Source organism: Epinephelus fuscoguttatus, linkage group LG3 (assembly GCF_011397635.1).
Source record: "Epinephelus fuscoguttatus linkage group LG3, E.fuscoguttatus.final_Chr_v1".
In the NCBI taxonomy this organism is placed as follows: domain Eukaryota; kingdom Metazoa; phylum Chordata; class Actinopteri; order Perciformes; family Serranidae; genus Epinephelus; species Epinephelus fuscoguttatus.
In genome coordinates, this window is record NC_064754.1 from 22033168 (window position 1) to 22058292 (window position 25125).

General features: G+C 40.7%; 1 protein-coding gene across 1 annotated transcript; it reads right to left on the reverse strand.

Annotated features, from left to right (window-relative positions):
• Positions 1 to 25112, reverse strand: rnf150a (ring finger protein 150a). The gene is made up of 7 exons (XM_049571758.1): positions 24451 to 25112; positions 11519 to 11769; positions 8424 to 8495; positions 8211 to 8293; positions 7935 to 8031; positions 7617 to 7827; positions 1 to 4536 (listed from the first exon to the last, which is right to left on the reverse strand). The coding sequence occupies exons 1-7, from the start codon at positions 24902 to 24904 to the stop codon at positions 4418 to 4420; spliced, it is 1287 nt and encodes a 428-aa protein (XP_049427715.1). The 5' UTR covers positions 24905 to 25112; the 3' UTR covers positions 1 to 4417.
• Between the last annotated feature and the right edge of the window lie 13 nt (positions 25113 to 25125).

The following is a 25125-nucleotide window of genomic DNA, read 5'->3' on the forward strand; positions in this document are numbered from 1 at the left end:
TTTATTAGGTTTTTTTTTTTTTTTTTTTTTTTACCATATGGATTTTAAGCCATTTTATGTGTGTGCAAATAAAAAAAATCTTTGGAAACTTCTGCTTTAAGGACATTTGCTCATATTGGCACACAGGCACACAGGCTAGTCATTTCCTGGAGACTTGTTGGAAATTATTAGGAACACACAGCCCAAAATAAAGTGTTACACAATGCTGCAGGTGCAATTAGGGACAACAATCTTGAGTTACTTCATAAGTACATTGAATGTCATTATGTGGAGTGCACCAAGGTCTTTTGTGTATTAAATTTCCTTTGATTTCTTTTTATTCCTGCAAAGGAGTTGTTTTTGAAAGACTGTAAACAGATACAGCTGAGAGACGACCTTTTAGCTTGGTCACATCATCTTTAAGTTTCTCTGTAAAAAATAAGTTTGAATCCAGCTTTTACTAAACTTGTTGTAGGCAGTAGAGCCAGAATCAAGTGATCTGGCACTGAAAACAGATGTGCTGTGCTTTATCTTGTCACTATGCCGACCAAACAAATGGTCGGGCAGAGACAAAGTGTTTATGTTAACATGTGAGAAAGACAACAAATGACAGAAGAAAGACACGTGAATTCAAAGCATGCAAGGAAAGACAAAGAGATCAACAGATATTGATGTTGCTGGGTGCTTCTGGGCTATCGTATGTATTGTGCTGTCTCATTATCCGTGGGAACTGATGCGACTTACAGAGGCTTAAAGGTCCAGATTAGGCTGGCTGTAAACATCTGCATCTATAATGTGCTGGCAAGAATCACAATCATCCACCTTCATATCCACAACAAAAAATATCTAAAGCTAGAGGTAAACCAGGCTTTATATCAAACCCACTATTACCATTGCATTGTCCAATATATAGTGTATAAAAATGTACATTCATAAATGTTTATATAATGCTACCGACTCTCTGTGATGCAACACACATCTAGATAGTAGTGTCTATGGGTATCAAGCCGCTACAGCCAACAACATACAGTCTCACAAAATGCTTAAAAGAAATAAAGAATTACAGCAAGTCCCTCCTTAAACTAACACTTTCATGATACGCTGGAACATTTACGCATACATTCAACAATTCTTCAATGATTGACCCAAACAGGGGAGTGTGGACATGTGCGTGTTATATAACAGAGTCCCAGGTGGCTGCAGGACACAATGGAAACAATGACTGGAAGTAAAAAACCTCCAGTTAATTTCCACTGGCTCCATCGTCTGTGCTTCTTCAGTGTGCAAGTCTACAGGAATGTGACAGGAAACAGATCCTGTCGAGTATTAGATCCTACTGACCTTGTTCAATATGACATGAGGAGGTGATTTACGGGACGAAAACAAAACAACAATAAGAAAAGAATGAGTTCTTGAATGTGAAGTAACAGTCAGCGTTGCTACAGGAGCTGAGGAGTGCGTCCACACTAAGCCAGCTACATTTTAAAAACAAACATTTTTTTCCTTTGTATGGCCCCCGTCCACACACAGCTGGTGTTTTCTGCAGATTTGGGTGATAACTCTCTGTAGGTTCGTCAGTGGCGCTCACAGAAATTTTTCAAAGGGTTTGGCCAGATGGCGCCACTGAAAATCTTGTGGTGTCACATCAGAAGTAAAAGGCAAAGCTGAATTTCACGAATTCTATGATGCGTCTGTAGTACGTACGTAGACTATCTGAAAACAATTTCAATATGGAGAGTTAGGGAATCACATACTGATCTACTTTTATTTTTTATCTTACAGTTTATATTACTTATCATCTAATGTGCATACACTTATACTGACAGTTAACATTTTGAGTTCCACAATAATCCTGTTTTAATGTGTTATGTATCTGTACATTAGGCGATTCATTTGTCTTCAGATAGACGGCTTTACTTAAAAAGACAAACATACAGATTTAATTTTAAGGAGTATACTGAATGTAAGGAACAAAACATTTACTGGGAACAAGCTTTCTTGAGTGTAGAGGAGACTGGTGGGTAAACATAAAACCCATTTTCAGATATCTTAAGGTGAGAGTTTAAAGGACCCCTTTAAAAAATGGCTACGGCATTTTTTCCCTCGCAAATATTTTAGCCTAAATTTGGAGCATTATTTAGCCCCCTTCCGACAAGATATGCCGACACGGCAGGTATCAGTGGATGCCTTCAGTCGTCTAGTTTCATCTTAAAAAATGAACACACCACGGCCTCTCAAATGTAATAATAATATTTGATTATTTTCGCCAGGGGAGGCCAGTATTTGTATAAAGGGAGCCATGGCCCCACTGTGGCCTCCCTTGCTGGCACCACTATGGTTTGTCACTACTAGTGACTCATTTTAAATGTCACTATAGCCAATACCACAGCTGTTGTCATTAACTTAGATTTATGTTTATGAATTTAACACTAGAGGTGATCAAAGAGAGTGGTAGGGGACATAACAGAGGTTCAACCAACTGAAACTACCATATTTTCTTAAATAAAAACCAGTAGCCAAATAATGGTCAGGGGCATGGTCGCCACGAACAATTAAAGTCAGGCGTTGTGTCGATGAATGTTTACCCGCACCGAAACGTGAACCAAATCTTCAGCCCTCACCATAACCACTGAGGGGAGCGCTACACAATAACACGAGGAAAACACTACTCACCGGGGGAGCACATTCTGATATGACACCAGCTCTTAATAAAGGCCGTAGGACTAAAACAAGGGTGGATAAATCTTGGTGCCTGTTATAATTTCTTGCTAACTAAGAAACATAATGTCCACTTTAATTTATTAAATTGAACCATATTATTATTTTATTTTCAACACTTTGTTGTTCTGGATTACTCATCTACAGTGTTATTGTCTGATTCAGTCACTGTGTCACAATAACCCAGCCAACCAGAAAACTTTGTCGAATTCATGTAGTTTTGCAGAATTAGCCCGCTTAGTGTGGACGTAGTCTCAACAACACTTCTTAATTATTCTACAACTGTTCACATTTTCATGCCTTAAATAATCCCATGGCAGGAATATTAAATTCCTAAAATGAAAACCCTAACCATGCCAGACAATGCATATTTCCCTTCTTTACCACCAAAACAGTCCCTCTATTAACTGACATAAACCATCCAATCCTACGTCCCTATATTATTTCTTCGGTTTCACATCATGAACAGATTCAGTGCCGTGCCTGTCTCTTTAACAGCTAGGGGAAATCACTGTGCATGAGAACCAACGACAATGTCTAAAATACTACTGACAATCTTGGCACAAAGACTTGTTGACATATTTATCTTGGCTGGCTTGACAAGTGCATGAAGTTTGTCTACATTATGCGCACGCTGCCAGAGTCTGACAGTGACAACTGTTATTGCCAGCTGTATTTAGCAGCGGCGTGAACACAGATATGAACACTTCCCTCCTGACAGACAGTAGGGAGCGATCACCGGCGCCATGTGTTGTGATAACTTGTAAATCAGCAGCAGTCTCAGCAGGGCAGTGGGTGACATCACTTCAGACTGCTTTAGGAAAGCTATGATTGTCAAATGTGAGGACAGAAACGAGTACCTTGTGTTTGGTTACTTCCTCTCTCAACAACAGGAAGGTTCAGTTGGTAATATAGAAGTTACAAATGAAGGTCTCACAAAAATAGTAACAGAAAGCGTTACATATAGAAATTCAGAAATTACAGCATAACGTGTGCATACATATCCCGACTCCTTAAATGTCACATGACCACATGAAGTTAAAGACCTATGCTTCAAGTTTTCAAGGGATATTAACAACTCTGAAGTTGAAAAATTGCTGGTGGGAATTCACACCAGCTGTCAGGGACTCTATACGTGCAATATATCCATCACATCAGTTACACTTACTTCCGGAACATGTTGGCAGTGATCACACAATCTGCACATATTTTAACAATAATTAAAGCTGCAATCTGGCGTTAAGAACGCCCTGCTGCTCCCGTGCTCATATTGTGTCCAGCAGCAGGTTTAGGGTGCCAGAGTGAAGAGAAACCAACTCCAACATCTCAGCAGTTACTGTATGTGTATTTCAGATGCTAGGTTTAAGGATGTGAAAGGATTACGTGTGACAAAAACTGGGCCACCACAATGTGACAGCTGTGATTGGCTGTCTGGTTGCCATGGCAGTCAAACCAACAAAATGGTGAGGTGTGACTGCAAGAAAACGAGCAAGCAACACATCCACAGATGCAGGGAAGGATCTGTTTTTCAGCCAGTAAAGACAGAATTGGGTGATTTGTCCTGCTATGTTGTATTGCTCATTTGCCCATCTTCTGAGAAGTCACGTCCTCCAGGGGGCCAAAGACGTGGCGAATCTCTGGGGGGCCCCCGGTTACTTTGTCTGACTTTTGTCCTCCTTTACCTGGGGATTCATGCTTTATTTTCTCAGCGTCGATTGGCTCAGGATTTGGGCCGATCACAATCCTGCTGTGTGGACTGGTCTACATCAGACATGCCAACCTCCACGCCGCTGATGATCGAGGTGTCTGAATCACTGCTGAGCGGCGGCTGGTGCTCACCTGAGGAGGGGAGAGGGAAGTAAATCATTACGTGGGGTGCAGTTATATCATTGTCTCTGAACAAGGACAATATTCTACAGTACTTTGAAGAAGCTTGAATTCTTTGGGTGAATGCCTCTCACTGACACTTAAACTGATTTTCCCTCAATCCAGCAATAAATCAGGTCTGTTTCTGGGACCCTAATTGCAGCACACACCCAGTAAATGACTGACTCCTGAAAGAATGATAGCTGCAATACCATTAACGACAGCGCTCATTATTCAGGCTAAAGACGCAACACAATTGGCCCTCAATCACTGCCAACATTCGGCAGCAGAAATCCTGACAGATCGGCTTGTTCATCTCATGCTAACTGCCTGTCGGTGACATCGTCTGCTTTGGCTCAATACAGCTGCGACATTCGACAAATCACGTCTAATTTACATGCTAATTAGTCTGGAGGTGAGAACCTGCTTGTGGCGAGCTGATCTATTGCTTGTCAAGCACACAGAAGTAAACATAACTCTTTGTACTCGCAGCACAGAGTGCCTTGAAGAGTTGTCTTTTTAAGGCAAATTGGAAAGTACTGCATCACAGTGATGAACTTTTTTAGCTGAATAAAGGTTAGACTTATATTTTTGCTTTGTAACATTCACATGATGTTAAAGCCAAAACTTATTAATATGATAGGGCTGCAACCAACAATTACTTTCTCAATTTGTTGATTAATCGTGACTCATTAAATGTCAGAAATCAGCTAAAATTGACCATCAAAACTTCCCAGGCCCCAAAGTATTGTCTTCGAAATGCTTGTTTTGACCAATGAATGGCTCTCTGTGATATTCAAAAGGTATGAGTTGTCTGCACAACGTTTTCAACAGGGAGGTGACTGAGCCTGTGGCTAGCAGCTAATGATGCTAACTCCACAAACAGTACTAAACAATAGCAGCAGTGCTAACAGAGCTGATAGTGTCAATCAGTAGGGAACTGGAGGGTGGGCGCCACACTTACACGATGACACTGTTGCAATATCAGCGCTAACTGCTGTATGAGTCCAGTGCAAAGCGGCAGCAATGTGCTAGCCAGTGGGATACACACCAGGCTAATGCATGGACATGCACATGTGGCCACCACACACCACACCACACTACCACACACACAGAGCGGTAGTGTGACCTCATTCTCTGCTCATGACGCCATTACTCCACTATATAACAGCCTAAAAATCAAAGTATATTTAGTTTACTGTCATAAAACACAGAGAAAAGCAACAGAACGATACATGTAAGAAGGTGGAGCCGGCAAACGTCTGTAAAAAATGACTGAAATGATTAGTTTCATCTTTCCCCATCAATGATTAAATCTACTTTTTTCAATACAAATAGCTAATTTAATTATCTTTCAAAACACAGTGTGCTTACAAATTACGCTCACAACACTTATGGAAAACACTATTTAACAGTACAATTACTATAACCAACCTCTGCAGGGTTCTGGGGTACTCTGCCAGAAGATTTAGAGCATCAAACACTTAATTTTCTGCATCCTGGTGAATTTTTCAGCATCAGTTCACTGTGTAATTCTGTCAAAATAAAAGTCCTCTGCTCCTTTCAAGTGTTTAATGGTGGGGACAAATGGACATGCTCTAAATATTGATTGGGACGTGTCCCCTGCATCCTGCCCCAAAATCTACACCTATGCAGCCATGACAGTAGGAACATTGTCTTAGATACAGGCAGGGTTTTCTCTAACATGTGTTTTAAAGTGACATTAAGAAGAACTGCAGTGAAAAAAGACACAAACAAGAAGTAAAAGGAAAAATGTGTGTTTGGCTCACTGTCGGTTGTACGGACTGAGTCTCCAACTACAGTGAGTGTGTGTGTGGATTCTGTTTGTGCCTGGAAGCAGAGAGTGTGCATGTGCTGGAGCCAGTCTGTTGTGCTGTGCAGCAGGACTTTGGCACTCGTTACTCAGGCACTTCATCTTCTCTTTACCGTTCCACTCTGCTTCTCCACATCTTCTAACACTGTATGAAGATTTAAGCATAAACCCATCGCTGCCGGTAACCAGATGTCTTAGTGGTTAGAAAGACAGCAGGAACAACAACAAAATCACTGGGAGGTGTAATTAAATCAAGATGGATCGACCAGGAGTGACTTGTAAAATTTAGAACAGGGTGGTGTTAAACTCATGTTTCATCCATGCTGAATTGCATGTTTCATTGATTTACTCATTTGGCACAAAAGTGAGACCTTTTCTTTCTCAGGATGAATGTTTTATCCTGTTCTTTATATTATTAAAACTAATAAATAAAACAAAAATCCTCCCCGTTTACTCCTTCATCCAGCTATAGAATAGGTGTTGTGACTCAAATCTCTGAAAACCTTTTAAAACTCTGGCTTCATCTCTGTTCTGGGAAAAGGTTTTGGCTTCTGTTGCTAAATGGCAGAGAGAACACGTGCATGAGCATGTGCATGTGCTCACACTATAAAGCGCTGATAGCTAGCAGATGTTTAACAGTCGTTAGTTAAAGTAACCGCCCTCGGGCGTTTGCATAAGGTGCTAAAATGTACAACATTCTTTAACACAACAAATATTTGAGTCTATATGGGCTAGGCTGTGGCTTTGTAGAAAGGGAACACTGTTCATAGCCTCCTGCGCTGCTCAGAAGGATCTGAAGTGGGGAACACTGACCAGGTGGCTGCTGGCCTGATTTAGGCCTCAGAATAAACATTTCAGGCCTCAAATGACAAGTAAAAAAGCAGAATAAAACCAGAACCAGCACACTGCTAGGACTAGTTTCCTCCTGGGGATGAGGGGACAAAAAAAGCTTGTCTCATCTGTTTCTTTTTGCAGAGTTTTACTCCTCTATATCCTAAAATATTTTCAAGCTCATGACACAGCAGAAAACAGGAAACAGTCAAAAGGTGCAGCTTCACTGGGCTAAAGAGGGGGGACACAGAGAAATACACCTACTGTGGCGCATGTGCTGATAACTTTGTCTGGAATAAAACTGTCTGTCCAAACTTTCCAGCTTAGTTATGCGTCAAAAATCCCTTTTCACTGGCTGTCAGGTCATTACTGCTGAGTCTGTGCTTACTGCTGGCGATGATGTGGCTCTCCCCTGCCTGAAGTTCTGTCTCTTCATCAGGATGGAGCTGCTGCAGGCCTGTCGCTCTTCCAGCAGGATCCAGAACCACCGTGCTCTCGTTAACTGTGATATCACTCGCCCCACTGATGGGGTTGGTGGGTGGACCGCCGACAGATGTGTCATAGTCTGGAGGAACGTCATCTGAGCAGTCTGCGTTGAGCTGGAACGTGTCAAAGACGTCTTTAGAGGCACTTTCATGCATTCTTTGAGTGTTGTAGTCAAAATAAATGAGGCAAAAGTTACAAAAATTAATCAAAAGGACCTTACTGGGATTCCTAAGGCTTTGAGGATGTTCATTTTGCACATGGGACACGTCCGGTGGTCTTGTAGCCACGGGTCTACGCAGTGCTTATGAAAGACATGCCTGGCGGAACAAGAAATCAGTGCACAGATGAAACATCTGAAAACAAATGACTGCAGTGCTCTGTGAAATGTGTAAATATCAGCCACCATGGTGCATGTGCTGAGTTTATGCTTTCAACAAAGAGACACACCTAGTTTTAAATTACAGTACACACAACAAAGACCAAACACAAAGCTCACCTGCATGGTAATATCCTCACAACATCATTAGGCTTATAACCTTCAATGCAAACTGCACAGTTGTCAAAGTCTGACTCCGTCTCCTAAAACACAGAACAGACGAAAATAAGTACAGTATGATTCAAATCATGTCCTGCATGTTGATGAACATGCTTCTGTAAATTTAGAAATGCTTGAGAAGTTCCTGTTTGCAGAGTGAGGAACATCATTTACCTTGTCTCCTTTCTTAATGGTGCGTACTTGCAGCTTACTGATGGCCTTTTTGGCAGCGTCTCCCAAACGTCTCTGTAGATAAAATGTTTTATTACTGACACGGCCAGTGGGTTTTTAATAGTGGATAAAACAGTCTTTGACTCAGCAGTATGCACTATCTCACTGGTCTGTTAATACACTGTCAGTTCTGCAGACTGGTTTACATCAGCTGAAAACAATCATCCAGGAAATGTTTAACTTTGCCTTTATGGGCGTACATGTTCACGTGAATGTGCACCAACATGAAATTTCACAAGGTCAAGCATCATTTGCAGGCTGGCGACTCATCAATTTCACCCTTACACATTTGTTCTATTGTAAATTAATAGAGGAGAGCCAACATCCACGAACTGATTGAGCCCAATGCCAGGATTGCATTGTTCGGATAGTTTCCCCCACTGTACCACTCTCTTTTCCTCCTCCTTTACACCCTTAAATTGATGTGGAAGTTTTCATTTTGATATCCAATTTCCTGTGCTGTGATCCTGTTAAGCAGCAAACAGGGTAAGAAAAAGAAAATAATTCTTACTTGACACATCCAGTGTCTCTGTTGGGATTCTGCCGACAATGCCAAATTGTACTAAACTGAATATTAAGAGGAAAACTTCCCCCACAATTGGCATGGTATGTCAGCCTATTAGTTGGATGCTTGACATTGCTCAAATCTTCAATACCTCCTACCCATACTCTATGGATAAGGGAAGTTCTTAATTTTGTAAAACTGGAAAGAATCTGGTCCATAATGTAGGACTTCATGAGAAACTTTTTGTAGGGTTAGGGACCCCTTTTTTGAGCATATACCAAAGCTGGACTTCCCAGATATCCCTGAATGATTGATTAAGTACTTAAGCAACATTAGGAGGAGGCAGACTGACCAAAAATTTTATATTTTAATTAATTAATTAATTAATTAATTAATTTTTACTTTATCACTATTGCACTGACCAAAAGTTACTGTGTTGTCTATCTGTTCTATGTGGAAGATATCAATGAACAGATTGCGGGGAAAAACTAGACACCACTAGACTAGTGTGAGTGTCTTAAAACAGACACCCAAATGAACTTGCCTTTAATACAATGTGATTTTAAGAATATGAAATCACGTAAGTCGACAGAGTATCCAACTTCAACTCTTAGTGGTCTTAAAAATGCTACCAGGCTAGGGGTCAGAGTAAAGGAATGCCAGTTGGTTTGGTAGCGTGCAAATATGTCTGAAAATAAATTTTAGATTTCCTGAAGCTAACAAACTGTCTCTTAATGACAATATCTTGTTAATTAGGTGTAAATTCAGGATACATCTGTGAATGCTTTTCATGTCTACTTTTGAGACTGTGGCAGGGATATGATCATTTCAGTGTTTCAGAAAAATGATTAACAAAGGCTTTTAAGTTTGTTAGTAAAATCAAAAAAGGCTCCTGCACACTGTCTCACTCTCTTATTTTCATTTTATTTAAGGAGCCTTTCGGTCGGTGTGACCTTCATCAGGCATTTCAGGCAGCATCACAACATTTTATATACATATATATATATATCCAAAGTGGAAGCAACTAACCAATCAGAGGACTGGAGGGCTCAACATTACTGCATCTTGCTAACTCGGCCATTCTGGATGTCACTAACTCGGCTTCTTCTCCGGAGCCTTTGTGCTCCACTGTCTCGCAGGTTAACTCATATCGCAGCGGTGCCTGGACAGTGTGACGTGTGTGGTTGTGCTGTTGCCGTGGTCCTGCCAGATGCCTCCTGCTGCTGCTGTTATCATTAGTCATTAGTCATACACATATGATTATTGTCACACATGTATACTATCAGATATTAATATATTATTATTAATTATAATATTATTACTTTCATTAATGTTGTTGTAAGCTACTGTCATTACCGTCTGTCCTGCATCTGTCTCTGTCTCTGTCTCTCTTTCTGTCTCATTGTGTCATACAGATTACCGTTAATTTATTATGCTGATCTGTTCTGTACCACATCTATTGCACGTCTGTCCGTCCTGGAAGAGGGATCCCTCCTCAGTTGCTCTTCCTGAGGTTTCTACCATTTTTTCCCCGTTAAAGGTTTTTTTTGGGGGAGTATTTCCTTATCCGCTATGAGGGTCCAAAGGACAGAGGGATGTCGTATGCTGTAAAGCTCTGTGAGGCAAATTGTGATTTGTGATATTGGGCTTTATAAATAAAATTGAATTGAATTGAATTGAACATTTCTGATGAGCATCACCTGTCAGAGAACAACAGCAATCATTAATAAACAGTCACATCACAGTGTCTTGACTTACATTAAATGAAAGCTTTTTTTTAAAAAAAGAACATAGTGTCAAATGACAAAAAATAGAACTATACAAATAAGGGCATTTATGCCAGTTTTCAAAGTTTTTATAAAAACATTAATAGTTTAAAGTACAAAATATTTTAGATTTTCTGAAGACTGTTAGCAATAGAACAAATAGCAAATATCCACATACTTATAAGCGAAAAAAATATATACTGTATGTATCAAGGCTGAAGAAAGGAGAGAATTTTTTGGAAGTTTGTTAGTATAAAAGAAAATAGTGATAGCAATATTAGAAAAGCAGCTGGCGACAGCTTCAGAGAATGGAGAGGCAAGACACATCAGCACCTTCCTGACCTGCCTCGGAAATAAACTGAGAGCAGATTAGTTCAATATGGCTGAACATAAATCAGCATAATTCAAAGTGAAAACGCAAACAATGGTTGTCACGGCACCGGCACCTATCATAACAGGCAGGATGATGAATGGTCTTTACAGGCGTCACAAGAACGTCAGAGGCAGCCATTCATAATAAAGACAAGGCGATGGGGAGTATTTGTACTGTGGGCTCAAAGGGCCGGAGAGCTGGTTGATGGTTCACTGGTTCGCCACGTCTCTGTTCGGCCAACTGTCAGGCTAATTCTGGCCTCGCCTTACAGTCTCACAGAGCCAACACCAGATGGAAAAATGCAAAGACCAATGTCAAGAGTGAGACCAAGACATAGTCAGTATCCCTCCGCTCAGGGAGTCATATTCTTTAAACAAAGGGCACACAGTCTTACCTGGTTGCGATCCCGTGCATTGGCATAGCGGAACCTCTGGATGTAGTAGAAGACGAGCCAGGCGAGGGAGATGATCATGAGGACAATGAAGGAGATGGAGACAAACACTACTGACGTTCTGCTCACGTACTTCTGCAGGTTGCGGGTTCCTATGGTGATGTACAATGTAACCTTGATTTTCTGCTCCAGCAGGGCCACAATCTCACGACCTTTAGGCTCTGGGATCATGATGGCCACAATGTCTCCTGTACCTGCAGGCACATACAACACAGGAGGTAGCAGTTTAAGAGTTTAGTAGATGAATTTCAACAATAACAGAAAGGTAATACGTTTCTTTCAAAGCTCATTCACATAGCTGTGGTCTTTGGCTGTAGCTTTTTATTCCAGTCTTTTTACAATCCGAATCTATTTGGCATCAGACTTACAATATCCTTACCATACTGATGCCAAAATGCAGCCTTGGTTCCTTAATACATATAAGGATATGCAAATGCTGTTCACTTGAAGAAATCTAAATTTCTTTTTACACAGTAAGTAGCCAGACATCTAACATTCAACCCTGGCATACAAAGAGTTGTGCCTTAAAGCAGAGCAGGTGTGAACACTCAGTCTGAAGAGAGCTTAGACGGGACAGAACGACTAAAGCTTCACTATTTGTCAGAGGCTTCCTGCAAGCAACCTTCTGTTTCTCTGCTACTAGTGCACGACAAAGGCTTTTGCATTACAGAGTCACAGAGCTTCTTTCAACTTCTGCACCCGAAAAATGTCCAGGAGGAACACTGTTTTTTACAGAATACAATTTGCATGGTAGAAAAAACTCCCATCAGGGGGTCCTAGTATTAAACGGTGCTTCTCGGCTAATGCCTCTCAACAGTTCAGTGTCCTAACGTCACAGATAAGCTTTGCCTTCTGCCTCTAACAGCTAACAGACATCCTGCTCTTTACAGGAATGTTACTGCATGTGTCAAATCTAGAGTTTATAAAATGTTACAAACTTTTCACACAGTGACAAAATAATAAGAAGAATAAGAATACACTTTATTTATATAGCACTTTTCATACAAGAAAAGTGCTTCATATGAAAATAGACATAATGGACATAAAACAGACAAGACATTTCAACATAAAGGACATTTAAAACACTTTAAAACAGAGTCAAGGTTAGTTAAAGGCTAAAGTCAACAGAACCGTTGTTAGCTTCCTTTTTAAAATATTTAGCTAGCTGGCTTCCCCGACATCTATAGGTAGTGTGTTCCATAGCTTTGGGGCGTAATTAACAAAGGCTTCTTCCAGCTGTTGCTGGTGAACCTGCAGCAGAGGATCGCAGTGTTCTTGGAGGCAAATAGTTAACAAGGGAGTTAGTGATGTAGCTCGGTCCCAGCCCATGTAGGGCTTTGTGTATAAGGAGGAGGAGCTTAAAATTAATTCTAAGACTGGCCTGATATATATATCTGAGCTGCAGAGTTTTGAATGAGCTGAAGTCTCTCAGTGGTGTTTTTTGGGAGGCCAGTAAAAAGTGCATTACAGTGGTTAAGGCGGCTTGAAATAAAGGCGTCAATCAATTTTTCTTAATGGACTTTTCCTCAGCATCCTGGTTTACAGAAATCCTCTCACAACCATAGCAAGGCCTGCATAAACTCAAGAGACATCAGAGAAGAACTGGTGACCAACCACTGGGTCACTTCAAAGATGGACCTTCACTCAACTGATAAGCCCTCAATAACCCCCGCATCACCCGATGTGGCTGGAGAGTTTACGACATGTCACAAACTCTGGAAACGAACATAGAGACAGACTCAGCCACATGGAAGAAGATTCAAGCTGAGATGCCACTCTGACACCATGACCCCTATGGTGCAGATGTCTGTGTGTATGTTAATGTGATAAAACCCACCTTTCCCTGCAGTTGTCTTTTCCTTAGGAGGACAGACAGAAATGCAGATTCCAGGAACCAACGTGTGTTGACTGTATGTTGATGTTTCACCTTTCTTGCTATTTCAGTGCATATACATACACATGTATATATATATATATATATATATATATATATATATATATATATATATATATATATATGATGTTATGACATGATCACCATGTATAACATTTAAATCTGAATTAGTAGTATCTGTTGACCACTTATTTATAAGTTGGTAATATCCTGTTGTAGACAATGTGTTTTTGGTACCATTCAATAGCAGACAGCGCCACGTTGGTAAATATGGAAGGACTAGAAATGTTCCAAGCTTCATTAATTATCTAGGAAGCAACTGAAGTAAATTAAACTTTAAAGTAGCAAAGGTACAGGAGGGGAGGGGTGAAATGTCCTGCCAGTGACAGTGAACTGCTCCTACTGGACATCAGCCTGATACAGACAGCTGGCAAGGCCAATCACAGCGCAGAGGCCGGAGCCTGCCTGCCAGTCTCAACCCCTTTGAACAACTATAAAAAGTTAAAGAAGTTAAAAAAAAAAAAAAAAAAAAAGACAATGAAAGAATAGCAGAAGAAGATCTTTTGAGAAGCCGGCGGGCCATTCTGGGCCCCATCCAGCGTGGCCCCGCTGGCAATTTGATTGCATCCTGAGCAGAGCTGAACATGCTAGAACCCAACATAAAGAACTTTATGCCACTAGGTCTGCCTAGCTCCTGTGTCCTGGACCAACAAGGTCAGGACTGAAGAAAGGCAGACTCCTGCATGCCCACACTGGGTGTGTGAAGATGACCGACATGGAGAGCCAAGCTCACCCGAGCCAAAGTTGCCATGTGGGCTCAAGAACACCCAAAAGTGCCCAAAGGCTCCAAGAAGTTCGACCGAGGAGAAGAGAAGGACCAGCTGAGCAGGCTGCCCCGTGGGACAGCACCAGGAGCAGTTCACACCAAGGAGCAATGCTGCTTTTTCCTCTTCCACCTCCAAAGCATCTTCTTTCTGGTCTGCTACAACTCAGGTGAAACAACATAATTTTCCTGTAATGGGGTTTGATGCGTAGTGTAATAAGTATGGGAGGGAGCATCAGATAAAACTAGGATTTCCCCTAAGATTTCAGATATTTCCCTTTTTGCTTCCCATGCCGCTCAGCTGTTGAGTGGTGCTTTTAACATGTCCATGTTAAAGTTTCCTCTGTTAATTATCTCACCATTGCTCACTGCTTCATCTGGTTCACTCTGGTCATTCATTCATTCATTCATTAGCATCGCTGTATTCATTTCATTCCACTCATAGTTGCATTTACTCATTGTCTTGTCTGTTGTTAGGTGTATTGCATCTTGGTCTCCTGTGTCAGTAGTTTAGAATAAATGTTTGTCTATAAAGTCGTTGTCTTGGTTTTCTGTAGGATTACATTCAGTCACTTTACGGGTGCAAAGATCCTGGCTATTTGAGCTCTACTTGAATTGACAATTGATAATTAATAATTTCCCCAAAGTGCGTTAAACATTCTTGTCTGATCAACAATAGGTGTGGTTTTATTAGTCTGACTATGAAATTATATCGCGGGACGAGTAATTAAAGTGGTTATGTTTAATAATTCTTATTAACGTCACTTTTTCCTAATACTGAGCTAATCAAACCCTACAGTATTCATGGTGAAAAATGTAGGCACCTGAATAAACTGTTTATAATCAAACAAATCTTACATATGTAATGGTGGAGAATGCAAACCCTAAATGAATCATATCAATCAAACTTTTCATACAAAATGGTGGAGAATGTCAGCGAGCATTTATTTAATAAATGCTGCCACAGAATAAATTCTAAATTATGTAACAATCAATATTTCCTACAATGTTTTACTAAAAATATTGATGTTTTTTTTCCCCCATTAATTGATTATTTGTGTTTATTTAGCAACAAAAAAGCACAAAATGTCCACCACAATCTGTCAGAGCCAAAGGATGCCCCTTCAAATTAACGTTGTGTTTTGTTTTGTCCGATATTCAGATTAGGATGACACAAAACAGACAAAAGAAGCAAAGTTTTACATTTTAGAAGTTGGACACAGTGAATTATTCTGCGTGATATGATTAACTTTAACAACTAGTAGGTTATCAAAATAGCTGACAGTTTTCTCAATGAATCAATTATTAGCTAATCATCTCAGTTCTAATGTGCACAAACATAAAAATGTTTACCAATTACACAAAGCCAAAGAAAGTATAAATGTACAAAGCAGATATCATCTCCTGATATTTTGCTCATTACGTAAGTATTGACATTGGTGATTAACTCGTAACCAAAAATAGAAGCACAGAGATTACAATGATATGTTGAGGTCAAATGGTTTTGCCATTACTTGCCCATTCATTAAAAAACAAACCAAAAAAACCCGTACATCTACTGCTAGCTCATTTAGCACCACTGAGCTAGCTAACCTTACAGCTAAGCTCAGGAGGACGCCATTAATGTTACATCTCACACTGTCATAAGCACAAGCCTCTTGCCCATGAGTAGATGCATGCTACCTTCTGCACTCTGATACAGTTGGCAGGTGTATTTAAAAAGAAAAGAGTTCCTTCATAAAACTGCAAACAACAAGGTCTGTAGATTATCTTGAGTAACACGGTGTTAATATCTGGAAAGAGACATTGCTGTTGAGTTTTTCATATGCATTGTTTTGATGCTTTGAGCACCACAAGCCCAGTGCCATCTGGATCCATTATACTGGAGAGAAGGCAGAGATCTCTACGATTGATATCTCCAACACTTGGCAACTCACACCAAAACAATCTAGACTGATAAATAGCACTACAGGTAAGAGGAAAAATAAGCATTTTTTATATGGGGGTGAACTGTCCCTTTAAACAACTTGGTAATTTCCACAATAAGGGAACAGCAATCCTCCACCCTCTCAGCCGTACAGCGGCAGGTTGGTGATTCCAGGAAGTGCATCAACAGTCTGATTACTGTTACATCATATTCTGCCTGTTTATGACTGCGGCTCAGTGTCACAGTGGCTGCGGCGCTTCAGTCCCTCTATCACTCACCATAAACAGTCTTTTTTTCAACCTGCCATCACTAACAGTTCTTCCTGATATACAAATAAATCCTCATGCACTGTAACAGAGATGCACAGAGTTATTTTGCCATCATAGTCTGGGGTGATTCTGCCACAGACGTACTGAGACTGACAGAAAATATGGTGCTTTGTGCTTTCCAGAGGAGTTAAAGGCTTTGAATCCAACAGATATGCTTCATTTTCAGGATGTAGCTGCAATGCATTATTGCCATCATGCTCATAAATCCCTTTATGTAACAAGTTTGTTGTTAAATCTGCACATCTGCTACATTTTATATGATCTGGTTCGAGAAGTCAGAACAGAATCATCTCTGTTAAACTGCTTTATTTTCATGCATATGCAGGATTCAGCAAGATTTCAATAATTTGGTTGTAATTTTTGTTTCAGAACACAATACAGTAAATATATTAGGGCAAACGCAGCATTCTCCAGTTAAATAAATGCTTCATTTCACAATTTGTTATGTGTCTGGTAGAAATGGGAACAAAACACTTCATGTGTACCATCCTGTGCAAAACAGCCAGATCCACAGCCACATAATAATCCAGCTGGCACTATCTCCAGTGTTAACACAAAGGTTTATCCTTGTATTACGGTGGCTGCTCCCTCAAAATGAGAGCATGTATGTCAGAGCTTCTAAAGCAAACCCCGCTACAATGACAGAAAACAAAAGCTTGTGTTTGGAGAGTAAACAGATGGTAATACGCTGCTGAACACCACTGTGGATTCAAACTCTCAGGCCACTGAAGTTTTTTTATATCTTTCTGTCTGAAATAAGATTTAAATATGGAAGCATGTGGTTGGAGGACATCATCAGAGTCTCTGTAAAGGAATGTTAAAATAGATGGATTAGGAATATATTACTCGTTTTCCCCAATAATACAATAATTTCTCATCACTCCCTGACAAGGCATTTGTATGAATGTTAACTGTTGTGTAAACCTCGTTTTGCACATGTGTAACCTCAGATACACACGCTCTTGACCTGCAGATTTATGGTTTTATTAGGCATGACCATATGGTGCAGAGGGTGAAACACTGTGATGCAACAATTGCCTCTGTAAACAGAAGATAAACCACATTATCTCATGTCAACAGGCAAATGTTTTCAAGAATAAAACTGTTGCTTCCAGACTCTGTGGACTTTAAAAAATGCCCGTGTATGGCCATCTTTAGCTCCATAGCCAGCAGAAATGAGGTACAAGGCATGTAAGATTTCCCTAAGCCTCGACTCTTATCTCCTTCTTCTCTTCAGTGTGACGCAGAGCGGACAAAAATAGCTGCTTCTAAAAGAGGAGGGCAACGTCTGAGACTGAGGCTGAACTTGTGAAAAAGGTCGGTACTGTTTGCAGAGCCACTTGTGCCCAATATGTGGAAACAAACAGGAGTAAATACAGAAAGAGTTAATTCAGTGGACACCGACCTGTTCGGTGCTGGGAATTTAATTTCTTTAACAGGCTTTTGGTCTGCTGCGGAGAGGATAACACCGAGGCACAGATTACCACAGAATTAACTGGTAAACGCTTTGTTAACCACCATGCACTAATCTAGATCTGACAGTCAGTTGGCTTACTGATGCAAGTTTATCAGACAAAGCTTCAGAGTCGGTGACTGAAGGAAGACTGTATCGAAAAATCTTGCAATGACCATAGACTGTTCAAAACACAGCCGCGAGGCTTTTAACCGAAACCAAGAAGTGCGACCACATCACACAGGTTTCAGCGTCTTTACACTGACTCCCTGTTTGTTTTAGGACTGACTTTAAAATCTTATTGATTACTTTTAAGGCTCTTCGTGGCCTGGCTCCAGATTACATTTCAGACCTGTTAGTCCCTTATGAACCTTTACGTAGTTTGAGATCCTCTGGGAGAGATCTTTTGTCTGTTTCAAAGTCCAGGCTGAAGACAAAAGGGGACAGAGCTTTTGCCACCTGGGCCCTGAGGCTCTGGAATGACCTGCCTGATGATATAAGGCTGTCTGAGTCACTGGCTTTGTTTAAGTCTCTCCTAAAAACATACTTCGATCGGAAAGCACATCCAGACTTTATCTGAGCTGTCTGTCTATTTTATTGCTATCTAACTGATTTTAATGCACATTTATTATCTTGATTTTTACCTCTGGCCTTCCTTACCTTTTACTAGATGACATTTTTTGACACGTTATCTGTTTTATTCTTCTTGTGTTTTATTTGTGTTTCATTTAATTGTACAGCACTTTGTAACTGTGTTTTGAAAGGTGCTTTATAAATAAAGTTTATTATTTTATTACTTCGACATTTTGGGAAATACAATTTCTTGCCGAGGGTAAAATGAGAAGGTTGATACGACTCTTATATCCGGTACACATAAAACTGAAGACAGCAGTCAGCTATCTTAGATTGGTTTAGCTTAATTACTGGAAACAAGGGGAAACAGCCACGCCCCCTTAACAGTAACAAAATCCACCCACCACCAGCTCTACAAGGTATTTAACACATAACTTGAAGTGTTAAAACAAAACGCTGTTGTTTCACAGGGGTTGCGTCCCAGACTATTACTTGGTGCTGAGCAGCTACAAGGAAATAACATTGATTCCAGAAAGTTCCTGCTCTATGGCAAAGTCTAGAATGTAGCCCCCATAAAACAATAATTTTTACAGTTTATTTTTCAGTAACACTTTATTTAAATGGGTGTGCGTAAGACTGTCATGACACTGTCATGGCCGCAGAGTGAATAATAAAGATGGACGCAATGACAGCTCCTCAAAACTGAAGCCAAAACATCTCAATCGCCCCCTGGTTATGGCTGCAGTATAGATCATAAACCCCGCCCCTTCCATGTTAGCAGATGGGACATGGACCAAAATAAAACTCAAAGTGCACGTCAAATAAAATTTTGCCTAAGATGGTTTCTGTCATTTTAGATATCTCTTATCATGCTGATGTATGTTCAAGTATTACTTTTACTGGAAATTGGTTATAACACATTATTTGATGCTATAAAAAGGGGGTGTGACATCATTATTGACAGCTCTATGTGTCAATCGAGTGCTCACAATCAATAGGCTGCTTGTGTTTGGTCAGATGGTTGGAACTCAATACCATAGAGATCACTTCTGCGCAGACTCTGGCTCCAACTGACATCACCAGAGCAAGATGGTATAGGCCGTATCCAGTAGCCTATATTTTGGCCCATCATAGCCATGACATGTTGCCTGCAATGAACATGGGGGACTCAGCATCTTCACGAATGTTTATGTTCAATGTTGTTGTTTTTTTTGTTAAGGCAACTTGACATTGTTCAAGACAGCATAAACTGTCACAAACACGCCAAAGGAGGCCCAATTATCAACTTTAAAAGATGGTATTATGTGTTACATTACATTAAATGTCATATGTGACAGGTTTTGTCATTAGCTGTCATCCATTATAATTGTTTCATAAATGTTTTCCATGACCTCAACTACAGAGGTACAATTTAGACTTTTCATACAGAGGTCATTAAGTTTAATTACACTGTCCAATCCTGTTTTATTCCCTGAAAGCACAAAATGTACGTGCTGAGAATATGTCAGAACACTCTGTTTGAAGAAGAACAGGTAACCCAAGTAGATAATGTTTTTTTTTCTGAAGTACAAAATGTACGATGCAATAGTAATAAAAGATCTCTTTAATTATCTACTGGTATTATTTGGGTATTCAAAATCAGTAGAGAGTATTATAATATTTAAAGATAATTTTATGACAGGCTCAAATTGTACCACTGTATTTGAGGTCAATGAAAACATTAATGACACAGTTTTAATGTAATGTTAAATCCTTCTTTAAGTTTGATAATCAGACCTGCTGTGATGTGTTTATGACAGGTTATGTTGCCTTAATTGATGTCAAGTTGTCTTAACAAAGACGTGTGTAACATATACATGGTTTGCAGAAACGCACAGTGCCAACATTTTTTCTTGTGACTGGATTGAAACATTCATAAAGACTCCTAAATGTTCATAACAGCTGTCATGTTATAGTTATGTCTTATGGAAACCCCTTCAAATAATTGTTTTGTTTGTAGGCCTACAGATTAAACAAAGACACCCCAAGTGTTGGTTGGCAGTGATTTTTAACCTTCAGACAGAGCCAGGCTATCTGTTTCCTCTTGCTTCGAATCTTTTGTTGAGTGAGGCTTCACAGTGATGTGAAATAAACCCCACACTTTCACAGCTGATAAACCCACAGTATCTGACCTGGCCGTATCTCCACTTGTATCTTTTGACACCGCTCAGCCTTGAGATGGAAGGGTTAAATAAAGTCAGGCCTTTAGAGGCTTCTGGCTCCAACAACTGTGGATTTTATAGCCCTGCTGTGTCGGCTCTGGACAGGAAAGTGCTCCAGTCTTTCTTTGGCAGCCTCACATTCAGTCTATACACATTAAGTCCTGTTCCTGTGTCACTTCACTCTCTGTTCCTTGTCTTTAAAAGCTTTGTAATCACACCTCTCCTGGCTGACGTTTCTATCTCTTAAAGTGTCTCAGTTTATATATATGTCATGGCTTGAGGCAGGGCAAGCCTGGTTCATCATTCACAGTGTCATGTCATATTGTGTATGTGGTCACCTGATGAATGTAAGTCCAACATTCACTTTCTTTTTAGCTCTGATCTCCACTTGCTCCTGAGACAAGTCACTGAATTTGAGTAAAAGCTTTAGAGGTATTTGCATAAAATTTAAATTCTCTGCTTTTCATGACAGGTGCCTGTGACACTTCTGTACAAAAGGACCTTTTAGTTCAAAACGTCTTGGAATCAATTAGACCATTATGTCGTCAGGTGTTGTGAGCGTTTTGTTTGAACATCTGTTTCTGCACAGATCGTTTTGTCCAACAGCTGTCATGCATTGTGCTGTTGTCTGGCACAGGCGTAGTGGTCTGGTCAGCCACACCTTTATGAAAACTAGCAACAAGCTGAGAGCCCATTTCCAATGGAAATACAAGTCGAGTGGAAAAGAAGGCGCTGCTCACAGCTACTGTCGAGGGCTTTACACCCTTAACTTATTCTCACAGATAACACAGGTCAGTTCAGGCTGACATTGAGAGTTTAACTCTAAAACAAAACTTATCTACAACTGCTTAGCAAGCTGGGAATAAAGAACAGCAGAGCTATAACTAAACTATGTGAAATGGCAAAGGTAGAGTATCTGCATGATAGCCTGCTCTGTTTAGAGCAGAAAAAAACAAAGTAGAACTGGCATCCAGGCCCCTGTGTCAGCAGGTGAGGAGCAAATGAACAAAAATCTTTTTATCTATCACTTCCTGGATCATTGAACCAGGGAAGTAGAATTTATGGAAATTTTTTTTATTGTCTGACATCTTCATTACCTTACAGTGGCAGAAATATGGGTACTTTAAAGATATCTGATACTCTGTGATAGATAATGTATTTGCATCTTTTCCAGAAAGAGCTCAATTCTAGAAGCTTTTTAAGAGAATATTAACCGTAAATAAAAATGTCAACCAACATCACAGCTCTTCAGCCCTGAGTAGTGTCTGCAGGTATTCATTTATGGGTGCATATGGTTGGGACATAGTCATTATTGCTCAATGCTTTGAGTAGGAGTAATAACACTGATAAGTGAAGGAAATTAATATTTTTATCAATTCCAATCTTCTCACATCTGGTGTAAGAAAATATTGACACATTTGAATATCATGATATTGTGTGTTGTGGTACTGTATCAATACTTAATTACTAATTTAACTGGCAGCACGGTGATGCAGTGATTAGCATTGTTGTCTCACAGCAAGAGGGTGCCTGGTTTGAATCCAGGGTAGGGAAGCCCCCCGTGCTGAGCCTGTGTCAGTGTGGGTTCCCTCCGGGTACTCCAGCTTCCTCCGACAGTCCAAAGACATGCAGGTTGGATTGACTGGTGAGTGTGAGTGTGAATGGTTGTCTGTCTCTATGTGTTAGCCCTGCGATAGTGTGGTGACCTGTCCAGGGTGTACCCTGCCTCTCGCCCCGTGTCAGCCGGGATAGGCTCCAGCCCCCTGGCAACCCCCAACTGCATAAGCGGTTACAGAAAATGAATGAATGAATTTACATCCAAAGATTTTGTAGCAGTGGTTGGTTAATTTTGCGTTGTGTTTTAACCCCCAACTGCTAGATAGCCGTATTGTAATCTATCTTTAGCCATTACACTCTTCCTTTCCAAGGTAACAACATATCGCTACTGTAAACACAAAGAATGAAACAGGCAGAGTCACAAAGGCCACACTAAAATTAGATTTAAAAAAAGCATCACAATATATCGCAATATATTGAAACATCACCCCTGTATTGTCATACAAATCCTATCGCAAAATTCTTACCAAAATAAAGAGCTCTAAGGAGAGAGGGAGAAAATGTTGGGTGTGAACTTAGTCATAGGCGTGTACACTGTGCATTCTTCTACCTCAAAATATTTAGCACATAAAAACATGACCACACTTTTGTTTATGACCCAAATATCTTATTTACTGGCTGCAAACAAATAACTCTGCTGGGTGCTGTTTCAACAGCCAAGTGTTTGTCCAATTATCTATTCATCGGCCTGCACTGCCTCCAGCAAACAAGGAAAGGAAATGTGACTCTCCTTAGAAGAACCTGATCTGAGGTCTGTGTTTTTAGGACCTTTTTGCATAGATTATGTCAAAAGGTCTGTTGTTTACACATGATTTATTCCCACATTTCAGGTGTTAAATGTTTGTTTTGGTGCTTAAAGTCCAAAGATGGGTTTTTGATATTCTTCGGCTTTGTCTCGACAGGTCACTGACGTGTGAGTCTGCAGCCTGAGCTTGTCTCCAACACTTTAAATTGTATTTTTTGACTATAGTGGGCCCTTTCTTAATTCATAAATTAATATTTGTGAGGAAAACTTGGGAAGCTGTGTAGGAGAAGCTCTCTGTTTGACACAGACTTTGCTAAAAAAAAATGTCTGGAGTTACATATTTGCCATTTGTGGGCTTCTTGGCACATGTCGTGACAAGCATTTCTCTGTTTCTTGTGAACATGCTGTTATCATTTACTGCTTAGAAACAAACCAGGAACACTAATGGAGCAATGTTTTTTGGCAACTGCCTCTGCACACTAGGAGGAAACTGGACACATGGTGCAAAGAAAGGAAAACTATTTGGTCATCTTGTTTTAATGACCTTAAGTGCAAATTCATTTCCAAGTCTTTGTGCTTCACCTTTGTTGTTTTTCTTCCTCTTCACAAGAATTGATTCCTCTTCTTTAAGTTCATTTCCCTCTGTTTGGACACAGTGTAAGCATCGAAACTAAACTGTGAAAGTACTCTCAATGCAAGTGGAAAGTTGTGTGTTCAGTGATATTAGAGACTGCATCCTCTGGTGATGCCAATACCGATTTGGCACCAAACATTATGCGTCTGCGGCACCGAATATCAAGTGCCAAAAGCTGGCATCAGATATGTGGTCTTGTTCACTTATTCTTTAATCAGAGTGTTCCTCATTTTTATCAAACTTTTGGACTGTTCGTCTGTTTGTGTTTGGACAGCCTTTAGAATTTGAGAACTTGTGACTTCCTTTGTGAAATACAAAAAAGGTAATGTTGGAAAACGTGTTCATATCTGATAAAGTGAAGTATAAGATTACAAAGCCTTTAATTGTTGCACCTGCATTTGAGAGGAAACTTCAGCAAGCTCTACAGGCAGAAGATTCAGCAGATTTATGGCAGGTGATAATGAGTCTACTTTGGGATCAATCTCACTTTTCTACTTTACCAGGAAACTAATTGATTATTGAGCCGATACACAGATGCAGAAGCTGCTCTGGGACCTCAGCAGGGTGTGAAACCATTCATCTTGGCCCTTGACTTAAGACGCAACTGATTAATGACATCACATTACAGGACTGGACAGGGATCGTGATGGAGAAGACAGGTGGACAGGTGGTCTCTTACCTGGATGGGGCATTGTTATGGTGTCGTTGGCACTGCTGGAGCCCACATTGTATATGACAACTGCAGAGGCGTTGAGGTTTGCAGCGTTCCGGATCTTCTCTCGGTATGTACAGTTCCCTGCAGCCACCAACGCCACCCAGGCGTAGTTGTGAGGGACAGGAGGGAACCGGACGTTTGGGTCGCACGCCTGTCTGTCCTGCAGGGTGGACGGCACCAGCACCAGACCTCTGGCTTCCCTCTTGGGCGACTGCTCGCCATACCGCCCGCACTCTGTTTTCTCCGTCCTGACCTCCGACGTGACAGGGTCCAGGTAGGTGATGTTGACAAAAGCAGTGTACCATTCCTCCTTCTCTGCAACCGTGAAGTCCAGACACAGCAAGTGCACGAAACAGAAAGACAGCAGCCACGTCGAGAGAGCCAGACTGCGGCAAGCTCGGATGAGGGACGGTGCCATTCTGCGGCTGGTTTTGGGAATGGAAGCTGCAGGTCTCCTCCTCAGTGGGAAACTCGCTCCACGTCCCTGTTTCTACAGTAGGCACCAAAACACACTAAGCTTGCATAAGAGCCGGAGAAAGACACCGGCCCTCACACACCAGCAATCACAGGAGTTAGTGAGCTACGTGCAGGAGTCTACTACACACCACCACTTGCAGGAGGGGACGGTGATGTGTATGT

Excerpts from the sequence above, each read along its gene's own strand:
- rnf150a (XM_049571758.1), bottom strand. The coding sequence starts at position 24,904 with ATGGCACCGTCCCTCATCCGAGCTTGCCGCAGTCTGGCTCTCTCGACG. Across the intron at positions 7,828-7,934 it reads TCAAAGCCTTAGGAATCCCA|CTCAACGCAGACTGCTCAGA; the intron begins GTAAGGTCCTTT and ends GACACGTTCCAG. Across the intron at positions 4,537-7,616 it reads GAGCCACATCATCGCCAGCA|GTGAGCACCAGCCGCCGCTC; the intron begins GTAAGCACAGAC and ends TCCCCTCCTCAG.